This window comes from Schistocerca serialis, unplaced genomic scaffold, assembly GCF_023864345.2.
Source record: "Schistocerca serialis cubense isolate TAMUIC-IGC-003099 unplaced genomic scaffold, iqSchSeri2.2 HiC_scaffold_843, whole genome shotgun sequence".
NCBI lineage: Eukaryota > Metazoa > Arthropoda > Insecta > Orthoptera > Acrididae > Schistocerca > Schistocerca serialis.
This window is the reverse complement of record NW_026048456.1, coordinates 1,977,667-1,997,123: the sequence shown is the minus strand read 5'-3', so window position 1 is coordinate 1,997,123 and position 19,457 is coordinate 1,977,667. Positions and strand designations below refer to the sequence as shown.

The window sequence follows — 19,457 nt, the reverse complement described above, 5'->3', positions numbered from 1 at the left end:
ACATTGGCTGAAGTACTAACGTCGTGCGTTCCATTGGTTAGCTGTGTCAGAGAAACTGGAGCTGTCAAAAGATGGTGATGATGTTGCCGTGGTTGACACCGGACGCTGCGGTGGATAATGCAGCGTGCTGTACCACACGCGAGCCGCACACCGGAAATTCGTGACGCACAAGTGACACAGAGAGAGTTGGGGAGGGGATGTGAATGAGAGCGCCGAGACAGGCAGGTAGCTGGCACATAGACACGCGTAGAGCAGCAGGCGGCGGCACGCGACCTAGCCACAGAGCGGCGCCGCGCCGGCAGAGTGCAGCATAGAAGACGCAGACGTCGACATGGCCGGCTGCTGGCTGTTCCTCGCAGCTATTACCGGGCTCCTGCTGGCAGCCGCCGCCGCATTCGCCGCCGCGGTCACTCCACAGGTAAAAAACACGCGTGTCTCACACCATACCACACCACACCACAGGGCCCCCACTCTCTCGACTCGAAAACGCTCTCGAAGAAATTCTCGCAAATAGAACGTGCAGCGTTAAGCTACTTGTTGCCACAAGGGAACTCGAACTTCTAGGGGTACCCTACAGCCGTCGAATAAAGTTGTGATTTTTGTCGCCACGGGTATCTGAATCAGTGCTGTCCATAATCCTTTGAAGAGCAGTTGGTTAGTTCCATGTTCCATTACTTATAATAACATCTACATCTACGTAGATACTCCGTGACGGAGGGTACCCCATACAACTACTTGTCATTTCCTTCCCTGTTCCACTCGGAAATAGAGCGACTGGCAAACTACTATCTGTATGCCTCCCTATGAGCCCCAGTTTCTCGTCTTATCTTCGTGCTCCTTAAGCGATATGTATGTTGGAGCATTAGAATCGTTCTGCAGTCAGCTTCAAATGTCGGCTCTCTAAATTTTCTCAATAGTGTACATGGGCAGTGAGATGAAACAAGGTTGTTGGATTCAGCATCGGATTCAAGCCTTTTCTTGGTCAGCAGCTTTAACTGGACATAAATGCATCGGTTCTGAAAAGAAGGCAGCTTGTGTCACATAGGCACAGCGGAAGTTCCTCAGGGAGAAAACTTGCAAAGATTTGACTAGGCCTTTGAAATAAATTTTTTAAACCAATTCCCTAAAATACACACATCAAAAAATGGTCTGCATCACCTCGGTTCCGAGAGTTCCGGAACCTGTACAGAAAATTTGAATAGAGATCAAACAACATTTCCGACCTTTTTATTGCTCATGAAAACCACACATTGCATGTTGTACCACCATACAGCGAGACCTTCAGAGGTGGTGGTCCAGATTGCTATACACACCGGTACCTCTAATAGCCAGTAGTACGTCCTCTTGCACTGATGCATGCCTGTACTCAAGCATCAAGGCTCTGTTGGTACAGATTGTTCCACTCCTCTACGGCGATTCGGCGTAGATCGCTCAGAGTGGTTAGTGGGTCACGTCGTCCATAAACAGGCCTTTTCAGTCTATCTCAGGCATGTTCGATAGGGTTCATGTCTGGAGAACATGCTGGCCACTGTAGTCGAACGATGTCGTTATCCTAAAGGAAGTCATTCTCAAGATGTGCACGATGGGGGCGCGAATTGTCATCCATGAAGACGAATGCCTCGCCAATACGCTGCCGATATGGTTGCTCTATCGGTCGGAGGATGGATGGCATTCCCGTGTCGTACAGCCATTACGGAGCCTTCCATGACCACCAGCGGCCTACGTCGGCCCCACATATTGGCACCCCAAAACAGCAGTGAACCTCCACCTTGTTGCACTCGCCGGACAGTGTGTCTAAGACGTTCAGCCTGACCGGGTTGCCTCCAAACACGTATCCGACGATTACCTGGTTGAAGGCATATGCGACATTCATCGTTGAAGAGAACGTGATGCCAAACCTGAGCGGTCTATTCGGCACGTTGCTGGGCCCATCTGTAACGCGGTGCATGATGTAGTGTTTGCAAAGATGGACCTTGACATGGACGTCGGGAGTGAAGTTGCGCATCATGCAGCCTGTTGCGCACAGTTTGAGTCGTAACACGACGTCCAGTGGCTGTACGAGAAGCATTATTCAAGTCGGTGGCATTGCTGTCAGGGTTCCTCCGAGCCATAATCCGTAGGTAACGGTCATCCACTGCAGTAGTAGCCCTTGAGCAGCCTGAGCAAGGCATGTCATTGTCTCTCTGTATCTCCTCCATGTCCGAACAACATCGCTTTGGTTCACTCCGAGACGCCTGGACACTTCCCTTGTTGAGAGCCCTTCCTGGCACAAAGTAACAATGCGGACGCTATTGAACCGCTGTATTGTCTGTCTAGGCATGGCTGAACTACAGACAACACGAGCCCTTTACCTCCTTCCTTGTGGAATGACTGGAACTGATCGCCTGTCGGACCCCCTTCGTCTAATAGGCGCTGATCATGCAGGGTTGTTTACATCTTTAGGCGGGTTTAGTGACATCTCGGAACAGTCAAAGGGGCTCTGTCTGTGATACAAGATCCACAGTCACCGTCTATCTTCAGGACTTCTTCGAACCGGGGTGATGCAAAATTTTGTTGGGTGTGTGTATTTCTTGACTGGCTGCCAACCTGTACAATAGCGTCTACATCTACGTCTACATCTACATGGTTACTCTGCAATTCACACTTAAGTGCCTGGCAGAGGGTTCATCGAACCATTTTCATACTACTTCTCTACCATTCCACTCTCGAATGGCGCGTGGGAAAAAGGAACTCTTAAATGTTTCCTTTCGAGCTCTGATTTCTCTTATTTTATTATGATGATCATTTCTCCCTACGTAGGTGGGTGTGAACAAAATATTTACGCATTGGGAAGAGAAAGTTGGTGTTTGAAATTTCGTAAATAGATCTCACCGCAAAGAAAACCGCCTTTGTTTCAGTGGCTGCCACCCGAACTCGCGTATCATATCAGTGACACTCTCACCCCTATTGCGCGATAACACGAAACGAGCTGCCCTTCTTTGCACTTTTTCGATGTCCTCCGTCAATCCCACCTGGTAAGGATCCCAGAGCAGAGGACAGACAAGTGTAATGTAGGCTGACTGTTTAGTGGGTTTGTCGCATCTTCTAAGTATTCTGCCAACAAAGCGCAGTCTTTGTTTCGCCTTCCCCATAATATTATCTATGTGGTCTTTCCCATTTAAATTGCTCGAAATTGTAATTCCTAGGTATTTACGAGCGAGGTGGCGCAGTGGTTAGCACACTGGACTCGCATTAGGGAGGACGACGGTTCAATCCTGCATCCGGCCATCCTGAATTAGGTTTACCGTGATTTCCCTAAATCGGTCCAGGCAAATGCCGGGATGGTTCCTCTGAAAGGGCGAGGCCGTCTTCCTTCCCCTTCCTTCCCTGATCCGACGAGACCGATGACCTCGCAGTTTGGTCTGTTCCCACAAACAACCTCCTAGGTATTTAGTCGAATTGACAGCCTTTAGGTTTGTTCGATTTATCGTACACCCAAAATTTATCGGATTCCTTTTAGTACCCATCTGGATGACCTCGCACTTCTCTTTGTTTAGTGCCAATTGCCACTATTCGCACCATAGATCTGTAGATCATTTTGTGATTGGAATTGATCGTCTGATGATTTTACTAGGCGGTAAATTACAGCGTCATCTACAAACAATCTAAGGGAGCTGCTCAGATTATCACCTAGATCATTTATGTAAATCAAGAACAGCAGAGGGCATATGACACTACCTTGCGGAACGCCACCGTCCTATATGCTGTCTCCTCTAGAGGTGCACCACTCTTTCCTAAAATTCTCCCAATAAACCGAAGTCTACCACTCGCCTTCCCTACCACAGTTTTCACATGCTCGTTCCACCTTACATCGCTTTGCAACGTTACGCCCAGTTACTTAAACACCTTGACTGTGTCAAGCAGGACACTAGTAATACTGTACCCGAACATTACAGGTTTGTTCTTCCTACTCATCCACATTAACTTACATTTTTCCACATTTAGGGCTAGCTGCCATTCGTCAGACCAACTGGAAATGTCGTCTTATGTCTTACTACAATTACTCAACTCAGATTGCTGCCCATCCTGTCCGCGAAATCTATATACAGAACAACGGCGGTCCTATCACAGTTCCCTGGGGCACTCCTCACGGTACCCTTGTCTCTGATGAACACTCGCCGTGGAGGACAACATACTGGGTTCTATTACTTTTTAGCGACGAAGCACACTTTTATTTGGATGGGTTCGTCAATAAGCAAAATTGCCGCATCTGGGGGACTGAGAATCCGCATTTCGCGATCGAGAAGTGTCTTCACCCTCAATGGGTGACAGCGTGGTGTGCAACGTCCAGTCACGGAATAATCGGTGCGATATTCCTCGATGCCACGGTACGTGAAGGTTTTGGAAGATGATTTCATTCCCATTATCCAAAGCGACCCCGATTTGCACAAGATGTGGTTCATGCAAGACGGAGCTGACCCCCATTTACATCTACATCTACATCCATACTCCGCAAGCCACCTGACGGTGTGTGGCGGAGGGTACCTTGAGTACCTCTATCGGTTATCCCTTCTATTCGAGTCTCGTATTGTTCGTGGAAAGAGGGATTGTCGGTATGCCTCTGTGTGGGCTCTAACCTCTCTGATTTTATCCTCATGGTCTCTTCGCGAGATATACGTAGGAGGGAGCAATATACTGCTTGACTCCTCGGTGAAGGTATGTTCTCGAAACTTCAACAAAGGCCCGTAACGAGCTACTGAGCGTCTCTCTTGCAGAGTCTTCCACTGGAGTTTATCTATCATCTTCGTAACGCTTTCGCGATTACTAAATGATCCTGTAACGAAGCGCGCTGCTCTCCGTTGGATGTTCTCTATCTCTTCTATCAGCCCTATCTGGTACGGATCCCACACCGGTGAGCAGTATTCAAGCAGTGGGCGAATAAGTGTACTGTAACCTACTTCCTTTGTTTTCGGACTGCATTTTCTTAGGATTCTTCCAATGAATGTCAGTCTGGTATTTGGTTTACCGACGATTAATTTTATATGGTCATTCCATTTTAAATCACTCCTAATGCCTACTCCCAGATAATTTATGGAATTTACTGCTTCCAGTTGCTGACATGCTATATTGTAGCCAAATGATAAAGGATCTTTCTTTCTATGTATTCGCAGCACATTACACTTGTCTACATTGAAATTCAATTGCCATTCCCTGCACCATGCGTCAATTCGTTGCAGATCATCCTGCATTTCAGCACAATTTTCCATTGTTACAACCTCTCGATACACCACAGCATCATACGCAAAAAGCCTCAGTGAACTTCCGATGTTATCCACAAGGTCATTTATATATATTGTGAATAGCAACGGTCCTACGATACTCCCCTGCGGCACACATGAAATCACTCTTACTTCGGAAGACTTCTCTCCATTGAGAATGACATGCTGCGTTCTGTTATCTAGGACCTCTTAAATCCAATCACACAATTGGTCTGATAGTCCATATGCTCTTACTTTGTTCATTAAACGACTGTGGGGAACTGTATCGAACGCCTTGCGGAAGTCAAGAAACACGGCATATACCTGAAACCCGTGTCTATGACCCTCTGAGTCTCGTGGACAAATAGCGCGAGCTGGGTTTCTCACGATCGTCTTTTTCGAAACCCATGATGATTCCCACAGAGTAGATTTCTAGTCTCCAGAAAAGTCATTATACTCGAACATAATACGTGTTCCAAAATTCTACAACATTTTGGTTCCCAGAGGCGACTGACATTGGTCTCGATTGGCAGCCATATTCTCTGGATCTGAACTCATGCGACTTCATTTTGTTGGGCTACATTAAAGACAAGATGTACGTCAATAATCCAAAAACCATTGCTGAGCTGAAAACAGCCATTCAGGAGGTCATCGACAGCGTGGATGTTCCGACACTTCAGCGGGTCATGCAGAATTTCGCTATTCGTCTGCGCCACATCATCTCCAGGGATGGCAGCCATATCGAACATGTCATAACCTACACTCCTGGAAATTGAAATAAGAACACCGTGAATTCATTGTCCCAGGAAGGGGAAACTTTATTGACACATTCCTGGGGTCAGATACATCACATGATCACACTGACAGAACCACAGGCACATAGACACAGGCAACAGAACATGCACAATGTCGGCACTAGTACAGTGTATATCCACCTTTCGCAGCAATGCAGGCTGCTATTCTCCCATGGAGACGATCGTAGAGATGCTGGATGTAGTCCTGCGGAACGGCTTGCCATGCCATTTCCACCTGGCGCCTCAGTTGGACCAGCGTTCGTGCTGGACGTGCAGACCGCGTGAGACGACGCTTCATCCAGTCCCAAACATGCTCAATGGGGGACAGATCCGGAAATCTTGCTGGCCAGGGTAGTTGACTTACACCTTCTAGAGCACGTTGGGTGGCACGGGATACATGCGGACGTGCATTGTCCTGTTGGAACAGCAACTTCCCTTGCCGGTCTAGGAATGGTAGAACGATGGGTTCGATGACGGTTTGGATGTACCGTGCACTATTCAGTGTCCCCTCGACGATCACCAGTGGTGTACGGCCAGTGTAGGATATCGCTCCCCACACCATGATGCCGGGTGTTGGCCCTGTGTGCCTCGGTCGTATGCAGTCCTGATTGTGGCGCTCACCTGCACGGCGCCAAACACGCATACGACCATCATTGGCGCCAAGGCAGAAGCGACTCTCATCGCTGAAGACGACACGTCTCCATTCGTCCCTCCATTCACGCCTGTCGCGACACCACTGGAGGCGGACTGCACGATGTTGGGGCGTGAGCGGAAGACGGCCTAACGGTGTGCGGGACCGTAGCCCAGCTTCATGGAGACGGTTGCGAGTGGTCCTCGCCGATACCCCAGGAGCAACAGTGTCCCTAATTTGCTGGGAAGTGGCGGTGCAATCCCCTACGGCACTGCGTAGGATCCTACGGTCTTGGCGTGCATCCGTGCGTCGCTGCGGTCCGGTCCCAGGTCGACGGGCACGTGCACCTTCCGCCGACCACTGGCGACAACATCGATGTACTGTGGAGACCTCACGCCCCACGTGTTGAGCAATTCGGCGGTACGTCCACCCGGCCTCCCGCATGCCCACTATACGCCCTCGCTCAAAGTCCGTCAACTGCACATACGGTTCACGTCCACGCTGTCGCGGCATGCTACCAGTGTTAAAGACTGCGATGGAGCTCTGTATGCCAGGGCAAACTGGCTGACACTGACGGCGGCGGTGCACAAATGCTGCGCAGCTAGCGCCATTCGACGGCCAACACCGCGGTTCCTGGTGTGTCCGCTGTGCCGTGCGTGTGATCATTGCTTGTACAGCCCTCTCGCAGTGTCCGGAGCAAGTATGGTGGGTCTGACACACCGGTGTCAATGTGTTCTTTTTTCCATTTCCAGGAGTGTATGTCCGAATATCAGTAGTGACGTTTACAAGTTGAATAAAGTGTGTGCACGCCGTAGTTTGTAACTAATTTACGGTTTCTTCATATAGTTCAATAATTGTCACCCTGTATCTGTGAACTTATTCCATATGCTCGCATCTTCTTTAACAGCCTGCAATGGGGCTCCGTGTCGAATGCTTTTCGGAAATCTAGTAATACGGAATCTGCCTGTTGCCCTTCATCCATAGTTCTCAGTAGATCATATGAGAAAAGGGCAAGCTGAGTTTCGCACAAGGGAGGGCAGTAAATCTGGGAACTTTATTACGAATACCTCTGTAGTTTACTGATAAAACGGTAAGGTAGATCCTTCTGCTTGAAAAAAAAAATTGAAACTGCTCTAGCAAGCATTGTGCCGTCTCCGATAGTATTACGATGTTATCGTTCAAACCTTATTTCTTCTCCATGAACTTTAAATCATAAGTTAATTTCTCCATGGTTTCCTTCACAGATTGCTCAATGTACAGATGAAATAACTTCGAAGATAGGCTACAGCCTTGTCTTACTCCCTACTCGGTTACTGCTTCCCTTTCATGTCCTTCGACTCATAACTGCAGTCTGACTTCTGTATAAGTTGTCAATGACTTTTCGCTTCTTGTACCTAATTCCTGACACCTTCACATTTTCGAAGCTGAAGTGCATTCAACCTTCTCAAAATCTGTCTCTAAAAGTACAGATGCTAAAAATCTTATTTTTATCTTTCTTTAGCCTATCATCTAAAGTAAATCGTTGGGTCTGAATTGCCTCACATGTTCCAACTTTCTCTGAAACTGAAAGTGATCTTCCCCAAGATCTGCGTGTACCAGTTTTTATGTTCTTCCGTAAATAATTAATGTAAGCTTAAAATATATATCGGGCGTGTCTCCTAAGAATCGTCAGCCGCATTTTCTGTCCTGTTTCGGTATATATTTGAAATTTCATTTTTGCAGAAAAATGTTGCTCATCACGAATTCCATGCGACGCCTAGTGTCTAGGGTAAGCGTCGGTTTGTTTTCCGTTACGAAGCAAATGAATTTTAAAACAGAACTTTACGTATCCATTCCATAGCGCGGCCCCAGGTTAGTCTAGGGTGATACTGGTTTTATCGATTGATATTAACAGAGGCAGTAAAATACACTGGTGTCTAAAATTAAAGCAACAAACCGCTATTTCCCCATCCTTTATCTAGTTCAAGATGTAATCATACAAACTGTCAAAAGATGTCCTTAGTGTTCTGCAAGGAAGGTGGCATTCCGGTCAACGGACAACCGCGTCAACAATGACGTCAGGGCACCTATAAAACGGGGTAGTGTTTGCCTGGTAGTCCTACATCCACATCCGCTGTGTACACAGACGGTACGGTGTGGCACAGAGAAGACTCCTGCCAGACTCTCTGCTGTGGAGGGCCGTAGGAAGAACGGAAGCAGGAGAGTCGCAAACTGATGTTGCCCGATGGCCTAGTGTGAATCGTTCTGTTGTTTTTCGGATGTGGCAACGGTGTATAGAGACCGAAGCTGTATCCTGAAGCCCAGGGCGGGGACGACTACGTGTAACATCAGAAAGAGATAACCGTTATGTGGCTGTAAGGGCATAACGGTACCGCACGGCATCTGGCATTTGATCTCACAGAATCCACTGGACGTGCTGTATCGAGGCAAACGGTCAACAGAAGGCTTCGCAGGTTGGCCTATACTATCGGAGACATGCTGTATGTCTACCTCTGACGCGTCTTCACAAAAGGGAATGTCTAGAGTGCAGTCGTCAACATGCTAGCTAGACGGTCGAATATTGATCTAATGTTCATTTCACAGATGAGTCGCGATTTCGTATGGAGAGTGATTATAGATGGATTCGCACCTGAAGGGAGCGTGGAACACGATTTCTGGACCCAAGCATATGGAAAGAGACCGAGATCGAGGAGGATCCGTAATGGTGTCGGTAGGGATTATGTTGGCCACCAGAACACCTCTTCAAGAAATTGCACGGGTGAACCGGCAAACCGTAACTGCTGCCACGTATCGTGACGAGATCTTCGGACCTCATGAGCGGTTGTTGCGAGTTGCTGTGCGCCCAGACTTCGCGTTGCTGGACGACAATGCTAAACCTCATGCAGCATGGGTGTTAGATGTTTTCTTGAAAACGGAAGATATAGCGCGTGGAGTGGCCTGCTCGCTCTCGCTGTTTGAGTACCATAGATCATGTCAGGGATGCACTAGGGGACGGGTTGCATCACGTCAGCATCCACCAACCACTCTCCAAGACATGTGAGCAGCTCTGCAGTAAGAATGGGCGTTATTGCCTCAACGGGGGACTGATGACATCATTCACTGCATCTTCCGTCGTTGTCAGACCTGTACTGCTGCCAGAGGTGGTCACACTCCATACTGACAGCATTAACCAGTTGTCGCAATGTGTGTGGAAATCCGTTAAATTGAAAAAAAAAGCTAAGAGCATTTTTGTCTACCGTTATGCATGTTACGGTTGATTACGTTCTGCATTCTTTACATCGTTTCTACTTTACTCTCAATAGCTATATTGTTTCGTGGCAAAATAAACGCAAACTTGCAAAACTTCCGTTTGTTGCTTTAATTTTTGACGCCAGTGTACAAAGAATGGCCAGTATTCCAGCAGCGATTGAGAAGCGCTGCTGCACGGCCAGGACGGTACTATCACTGTTGGAGTACTGGCTGTTGTTGTTGTGATCTTCAGTCCAGAGACTGCTTTGATGCAGCTCTCCATGCTACTCTGTCCTGCGAAAGCCTCTTCATCTTCGAGTAACTACTGCAACCTTCATCCGTCTGTATCTGCTTGCTGTATTCATCTCTTTGTCTCCATCTACGACTTTTACCCCCCACGCTTCCCTGCAATACTTAACTGGTGATCCCTTGTTGCCTCAGAATGTGTCTTACCAACCGATCCCTTCTTCTAGTCGGGTTCTACCCCAAATTTCTCTTTTCCCCAATTCTATTCAGTACCTCCTCATTAGTTACATGATCTGCACATCTAATCTTCAGCATTCTTCTGTAGCACCGTATCTCAAAAGTTTCTGTTCTTTTCTTTTCTAAGCTGCTTATCGTCCATGTTTCACTTCCATACACGGCTTCACTCCACAGAAATGCTTTCAGAAAGTACTTCCTGACACTTAAATCTATATTCAATGTTAACAAATTTCTATTCTTCAGAAACACTTTTTTGCAATTGCCAGTCTACATTTTATATCCTTCCTACTTTACTTCCCAAGCAGCAAAACTCATGAGTTACTTTAAGTGTCTCATTTCCTAATCTAATTCCCTCAGAGTCATCTCATTTAATTCGACTACATTCCATTATCCTCGTTTTGCTTTAGTTGATGTTCATCTTATATCCTCCTTCCAAGACGCTGTCCATTCCATTCAACTGCTCTTCCAAGTCCATTGCTTTCCCTAACAGAATTGTAATGTCAGGAGTACTGGCTTCGCTTCGCATTTTTGTGTATCTGTTAATACATATAGATAAAACCAATATCACACTAGACTATCCTGGGACCGCTCTATCGAATGGGCACGTGAAATCCTGGTTGAAAAATAATTTTGTTTGCTACGGGAAACAAACAGACGCTGGGTGTGTCATGAAATACGTGATGAGCAGTATTTCTTTGTGCTGACTACCGCTACATATAAGAAGCGATAGTGAATATATGTGCAGAAACACCAGAGAAAATGTGCCTATCGACATTTCGGAGGGCAAGTCGGTATATATATTGCCATGGAGATGATTCGAGTTCGATTCTCGGTACTGTCAGGAATGTTTCCTTTGGCAGTGGCGCCTGACAGCGGTCGGGAGAACGGTGTGCTGGCTCCGTTACTCTACATCACGGATCCAAATTACCCTTTTTCATAGGGTGACACGGCGGTCGGTCCACACTGAACTGGCCCGTCAGAGATGGAACATAGAGTTGGATATATTTTAAATTCATTTAGAAAATATTCGAAATTATTTCTGAAAATCTGAATTTTGTAATACACTCAAGCGCCAAAGCAACTGGTATAAGCACTCGTATTCAAATACAGAGATATGTAAACAAGCTGAATACGGCGCTGCGGTCGGCAACGCCTGTATAAAACAAGTGTCTGGCGCAGTTGTTACATCGGTTACTGCTGCTAGAATGGCAGGTTATCAAGATTTAAGTGAGTTTGAACGTGGTGTTATAGTCGGCGCACGAGCGATTGGACACAGCGTCACCGAGGTAGCGATGAAGTGGGGAATTTCCCGTACGACCATTTCACGAGTGTACCGTGAATATCAGGAATCTGGTAAAACATCAAATCACCGACATCGGTGCGACCGGTAAAGGATCCTGCAAGAACGGGACCAACGACGCCTGAAGAGAATCGTTCAATGTGACAGAAGTGTAACCCTTCCGCAACATGCTGCAGATTTCAATTCTGGACCATCAACAAGTGTCAGCGTGTGACGTAATCAACGAAATATCAGCGATATGGGCTTTCGGAACTGAAGGCCCACTCGTGTACCCTCGATGACTGCACGACACAAAGCTTTACGCCTCGCCTGGGCCCGTCAACACCGACACTGGACTGTTGATGTCTGGAAACACGTTGGCTGCTCGGACGAGTCTAGTTTCAAATTGTATCGAGCGGAGACAACCTCATGAATCCATGAACACTCCATGTCATCAGGGGACTGTTTAAGCTGGTGGAGGCACTGTAATGGTGTGGGGCGTGTGCAATTTTGGTGATATGGGACCCCTGATACCTCTACATACGATTCTGACAGGTCACACGTACGTAAGCATCCTGACTGATTACCTGCACCCATTCACGTCCATTGTCCATTCCGAAGGACAATGCGACACCCCACAAGTCTAGAATTGTTACAAAGTGGCTCCAGGTACACTCTTTTGAGTTTAAACACTTCCGCTGGCCGCCATATTCCCCAGACATGAACATCATTGAGCGTATCTGGGATGCCTTGCAACGTGCTGTTCAGAAGAGATCTCCACCGTCTCGTACTCTTACGGATTCATCATGTCAGTTCCCCCCAGCACTATTTCAGACGTTAGTCGAGTCCATGCCACGTCGTTCTGCGGCACTTCTGCATGCTCGCGGGGGCCCTACACGATATTAGGCAGATGTACCAGTTTCTTTGGCGCTTCATTGTACTCGTATATTGCTGAAAGGCATACTCTATCGCTCAAAAGCTTTCGAACGCCCTGAAACTGGGATAAAAAAGCTAGTTATCAGATTCAAATAAGAATTAGCTATATTGCTTCCTCAGTGTCATGCTCAACGTAACGTTTAAGAGTAGTGTCCCACATTTTTAAAAATGAAATTATTCAAAACATAACTTTCTGCTGTTACGGTGTTCGTCGATAATTTTGTATTGTGGTGGCATAAAGTAATCTTTCCTCGCTAGATGGCGTTCATAGGACGTCAACAAATCTGGAAACACGGTTAGAGATAAGAAAGTGTCATGTTATACAAGAGATATCAAAGAATGAGCTCCAGGGTTTGTTCCAGTGTAAACATCGATAATGGGACGAAGAAAGGGGCTTTCAAAACAAAAACGTTCTGTAGTTGTATCTTTATGAGCAGTTGGTTTTACTAAGCTACAAACAGCACGTCAAGAACATATTTCCTTGGGATGTGTCTATTATACCCTGCAGAGGCATGCGGATACTGGTGAGAGTATTGACCGATCTCTAAAGTGTAGGGCAAAAGTCACATGAAAAACTGAAGGCAAATATATAGTAGTCACAAGTAAACGCGATCGCTTCAAAACAGCGCCAATTTTAGCAGCAGAACTCAACCATAATAGGGGAAAGCCGGTGAGTGTTAAGTTCTGTAAAAAGACGTCTTCGTGCAGTGAATCTTAACGGGCCTGTGGCTGCTAAGAAACCTTTACTGACGGCTATTATTAGGAATAAGAGGCTACACTGAGGTACACAACATGAAAGTAAATCACCGAAAGAAGTTAATTTTCATTGACAAATCCAAATGTGAGGTCTTTGGCAGAAAGCGAAGCAAGTTTATTCACCTGTTGCCAGATGAACTAATGTTACATCACTGTTTATCTCCTCATTAAAGCATGGACGCGGTTCCTTCATGGTCTGGGGATGTTTTGGATGCGGTAAGATTGGTGATCTCGTGCAAATAAGCGGAACAATCAGGAAAGAGGGTAACCATTGGATGCAAAGCCATGTGGAAGACGTTTGATCGGCAAGGAATTCGTCCAACAGCAAGAAAACGACCCTAAACACACTTCAAAACTATGTAAAGCGTATTTGACGAATTTAGAGAAAAAGAAGGAACTGAAAAAATATTATCTGACCATCCGAATGCCCCGACTATAATACACTGAACTGCTTTGCGGTCACTTGGCTAGAACAGTAAAATCAAGGCCTATTACCATTGTTCATCACCTCTGGACCAGACTACAAGAGGAATGTCGGCATATCACCGAGGATATCCTGATGAAGCTGATAGCAAGAATGCCTCGCGAACGCAGAGCAATTATTAGAGCCAAAGACAGCTACTTTCAGGAGAGTAAAATTTGAATGCATGTATTTAGTTTCAAGAAAAGGTTATTTCAGTACTGACTTATGAGTATTTCTAACGTTCCTGGTTCCAATTTTCGTTTTTTTCCTCGAAATCACTGATGTTCAAGAACTTTTGAGCGATAGCGTATTTTAATTTCTCTTTGGGACCGTCTTGCCTCGGAGGTTTTAGCGAGCCACCCGTGAGTCAATATTGCTGGCGAATTAGCGTGGCTGTGTTTGTTTGGCGGGTAGCTGGTCAGCAGGCGCTGCCATGTCTCCTTAACGCTGTTATGAACTGCACTGGCGCATTACCTCCCAGGATACGGGCATAGTCTAGCGCTCTCGACAAGACCGAGTCGATTTGAGGTTCTTGGGCAGTCGTCGAGTGTCAGAACATACTTATATCTACGACAAGATCTGCACTCTCTCTTCGTGAGGGTACTACCATGCCACTCCTCGATCGTCGCACACTCTCGCGAATAAGATACTGAAATAGCATTGTCCCTATTGAAAAGCAGCTATCACTAGAGACCGGATTATATGCATCATAAAAACCTTAAAATATGCATGCAAATATGCATGAAAAATGCTTGAAAATGCATGAAAAGTGTAGAAATATGCAAGATCAAATAATATAAAAAAAACGTTGTAGTTGCTGCGTGCATTATATCTCTAAGTCGAACCTGTGCATATTAATTAAGAAGAAGAACGCCGGCTACGCGAAAAATCGGTACATTTATAACGCTGATATTTTATGAATACTTTCTGGTAGAGGTTAGGAAGAGGGCCTTTCTGGGATTATTTTCTAAAATTTTGCAAAATGGGGACGCATACCGTGTTTCAAGAATTTTTCCTTCTTTGCTATTGCTGTCGGTAACAAGCGATGCTATACGAGTGAGTCACAGCGAAACAGTCGATATCTACAGGAGCAATTTTGAGATATATCGCACGCAGGGGGGCACGCTCGAAAACGCCGTAATATTTTATTTAAAAAACAACATACAGTCACGAATTTTTTTTTAACAGCATTAACTTCTAATTAATAATATTGGACCAAAGCATGATTTACAACTGATTTTACATTTTTCTACTATTGTAGACATAAACGACCAAATACTGTTCCAAATGTTCGGTAGTATGCATGATTGTGTTTTCGATAACTCAAAACATTTTTATAAGCAGAAAAGGACCGTTCTACAACAGCTGAGGTAACTGGGCAGTATTTGAATTTGGGTGCAATGTTGGCACTTATTGTTTCTGGTAAAATTTCACCCGTCCCATTAATAAAAGTATCAATTTGGCACAAGGGTTCAAAGCCTGGGTTATTGTTTAAAATGTTTTCAAACTTTTCTTTAAGTTTTCTTGGGAATACCTCCGGCAATGAGGAGTTCACTAGAATAATTTTATTCATTAACTGAATAGATTCATTCAACGCCAAACCTTTAGTTTCAAGCTTTTTGATACTTGCAGGTATATGGGAAAAAGCCTCTGAAGTATCGAAATCGTTTACTACCCCTCTAATGACCTCGAAATGTTCATTGTAAAACAACACAGCTTCGACCCATGTACTCCAACGAGTTACCACTGGTTCGGGAGGTAAAGGCACATTAGGTAGTTTTTCTTTGTAGGTCTTGATGCGAGCAGGAGCCTTTGGAAACACTTTGTTTGTGAATGAAATCAGTTTATTTACATTTACAAACGTGGAACGTACTTCTTCAGCAAGACGAGGTACTCCACAAGCAAAGCACATGAATTAAATTGGGATAAAATACTCGGAGTACTTTTCATGCTTTGGCCATATAGGGAGCAGCATTTGAAATAATCACAAACACCCTTTCAGCGGTAGAAGATTCTGGAAATATTTTTCTAATACCCTCATTCACAAATCTGGCGATCGTAGAATGATTCGCTTTTTCTAGTTCTTTGCAGATCGCTAAATAGGAAGAAGAAGGCTCTTTTTTTAAAGCACCAACTATAAAATTTGGAATGTAACGGTCACAAGTGTCTGTAGTTTCATCAACTGAAATCCAGATATTGCTGTCCTTGAGTTCATTACGTATTTCTTCGAGAACATTTACGTAAATTGTCGGTATATAATTTTTACGCAATGTTGATTCATGCGGTATATTTTGATTTAAGCAATATTTGCTTAAAAACCCTTTGAGTATAGGATTTGTAAGTTTGTGAAGAGGAATATTGCTTGCAATGAATGCTTCGCATAGAGCCATGTTAAACCGACGTTTTTGGTTAGCTTTGGGCAAACCTCTGACACTGCAACTTACTGTTGTCGCCGTGCGGTTAAAGGCGCTGCAGTCCGCAACCGCAAGACCGCTACGGTCGCATGTTCGAATCCTGCCTCGGGCATGGATGTTTGTGATGTCCTTAGGTTAGTTAGGTTTAACTAGTTCTAAGTTCTAGGGGACTAATGACCTCAGCAGTTGAGTCCCATAGTGCTCAGAGCAATTTGAACCATCTTTTTGCTGTTGTCAGAAGTTGTCGTGGTCCTTTCTTCCGTATTGCTGCGATATAAAGTTTTGTCTTGACGTGCTGGTCTACTAGAAACTTTTTTTTCCACGAAACGTTTTTCTCGCAAACTCGAGAATATTAAACGATTCCTTCATATGTAAATGTTCCAGGATGGTTAGCTATCCACGGAACGACGTTTCTTTTTTCGTGCGACTTGGCATAGAACGCATTACGCACTACACGTCGTAAACACATTCAACTGTGTACAAGTAAACAGAAAGTTACACTGAAACAATGGAGGTGCGACTAAAAGCTTGCGTATTTAATTTAATTGTTGCCGACGCGTACGGTATGACAGTGGAAGGGATTAACCGAGGGCGCGGGCGCAGGAGCATTGACTCTGTCTGCTGTTTCTTGTTCCTCTTCTGTAATGATTTCACTAGGCAGTGGTCTCTCGGTTAGCGATTGCACGCAGTCCTAGATCGCGGAGAATCTGTGAGACATCAAAACTAGATCGAGCTAGCGACCTCTCGTCTAAAAGTGTTTAAATATTGTAAACACATAGCGAAAATATGCATCATCACTAGTTCTTAGTTAAAATATGCAATAACTGGTGAAAAGGAGCCGAATACGCAATATGCAAACGCATATAAACTCGTCTCTATTTACGACTAATCATAGCGGAAAAGAGATCAGGCTCTGACGGAATTCCTGTTGGATTTTAAACTGTGGATTTATTCCTTTCTTGGCCACATTTATCGAAACTTTCTTGTAGAGAGAATGGTCTCTTGTGATTATAGAGGAGTACAGGTCACTCCTGTCTACAAAAGTATTCGACAAGACATGATCAGAACCACAGAGAAAAATTTCTGACGTTCACCTGTTCCGGGATCGTAGAGCGTATTCTCTGTGGATGAACCAAAAGATTATGGTGACAGCGTGTTAGTCCACCTCTGGAGCGCAGTACAGCAGCGATTGTGGATCCGACGAGCCGTTGGTAAATTTCCGGTTGCGTGTGACATGAAGTGTCTACGCACAGGTCACGTAATTCCTGTGAATTAAGGGCCAATGGTTTGTGGGCGCTGTGCGTCTGATGGCGTCATATAGGGTGTTTCAAAAATGACCGGTATATTTGAAACGGCAATAAAAACTAAACGAGCAGCGATAGAAATACACCGTTTGTTGCAATATGCTTGGGACAACAGTACATTTTCAGGCGGACAAACTTTCGAAATTACAGTAGTTACAATTTTCAACAACAGATGGCGCTGCAAGTGATGTGAAAGATGTAGAAGACAACGCAGTCTGTGGGTGCGCCATTCTGTACGTCGTCTTTCTGCTGTAAGCGTGTGCTGTTCACAACGTGCAAGTGTGCTGTAGACAACATGGTTTATTCCTTAGAACAGAGGATTTTTCTGGTGTTGGAATTCCACCGCCTAGAACACAGTGTTGTTGCAACAAGACGAAGTTTTCAACGGAGGTTTAATGTAACCAAAGGACCGAAAAGCGATACAATAAAGGATCTGTTTGAAAAATTTCAACGGACTGGGAATGTGACGGATGAACGTGCTGGAAAGGTAGGGCGACCGCGTACGGCAACCACAGAGGGCAACGCGCAGCTAGTGCAGCAGGTGATCCAACAGCGGCCTCGGGTTTCCGTTCGCCGTGTTGCAGCTGCGGTCCAAATGACGCCAACGTCCACGTATCGTCTCATGCACCAGAGTTTACACCTCTATCCATACAAAATTCAAACGCGGCAACCCCTCAGCGCCGCTACCATTGCTGCACGAGAGACATTCGCTAACGATATAGCGCACAGGATTGATGACGGCGATATGCATGTGGGCAGCATTTGGTTTACTGACGAAGCTTATTTTTACCTGGACGGCTTCGTCAATAAACAGAACTGGCGCATATGGGGAACCGAAAAGCCCCATGTTGCAGTCCCATCGTCCCTGCATCCTCAAAAAGTACTGGTCTGGGCCGCCATTTCTTCCAAAGGAATCATTGGCCCATTTTTCAGATCCGAAACGATTACTGCATCACGCTATCTGGACATTCTTCGTGAATTTGTGGCGGTACAAACTGCCTTAGACGACACTGCGAACACCTCGTGGTTTATACAAGATGGTGCCCGGCCACATCGCACGGCCGACGTCTTTAATTTCCTGAATGAATATTTCGATGATCGTGTGATTGCTTTGGGCTATCCGAAACATACAGGAGGCGGCGTGGATTGGCCTCCCTATTCGCCAGACATGGACCCCTGTGACTTCTTTCTGTGGGGACGCTTGAAAGACCAGGTGTACCGCCAGAATCCAGAAACAATTGAACAGCTGAAGCAGTACATCTCATCTGCATGTGAAGCCATTCCGCCAGACACGTTGTCAAAGGTTTCGGGTAATTTCATTCAGAGACTACGCCATATTATTGCTACGCATGGTGGATATGTGGAAAATATCGTACTATAGAGTTTCCCAGACCGCAGCGCCATCTGTTGTTGAAAATTGTAACTACTGTAATTTCGAAAGTTTGTCTGCCTGAAAATGTACTGTTGTCCCAAGCATATTGCAACAAACGGTGTATTTCTATCGCTGCTCGTTTAGTTTTTATTGCCGTTTCAAATATACCGGTCATTTTTGAAACACCCTGTAGATGTGTTCCATCGTGTTCAGATCAGGAGAGAATTCTGGGCAAAACATCAACGTGAGTTCACTATCACACTTCTCGAACCACTGTAGCACGATTCTGGCCTCGTGATGAGGGTAGCTATCTTGCTGGAAAATTCCATTGCATGTAGGGATGTAAGTGGTGTTCAGTAATGATCACTTAGTCCTCAGCTGCCAGCGTGCCCTCAGTTGCTACCATAGTTCTCGTAGAAGCCGATCTGAATGTCCGCTGTAGCATAATATTCCGCCCACTGGCCAATGCTCGTGGTGCGGTGCACGTTTCAAGCAGACGTACGTCTGGATGACAGCGTAACCAGACGCTACCATAGACCTAATGTAATAAGTTATGTGAT

The 19,457-nt window shown here is 45.6% G+C and overlaps 1 protein-coding gene across 1 annotated transcript in view; it reads left to right on the top strand.

Annotated features, from left to right (window-relative positions):
* Nucleotides 1-241: 241 nt before the first annotated feature.
* LOC126452254 (uncharacterized) overlaps nucleotides 242-19,457 on the top strand; it is a 229,332-nt gene continuing 210,116 nt past the window's right edge. Inside the window, exon 1 of the mRNA XM_050091045.1 lies at nucleotides 242-418. Within this exon, the coding sequence (XP_049947002.1) occupies nucleotides 332-418 (87 nt within the window). The 5' untranslated portion in view covers nucleotides 242-331. The remainder of the gene's footprint in view (nucleotides 419-19,457) is intronic.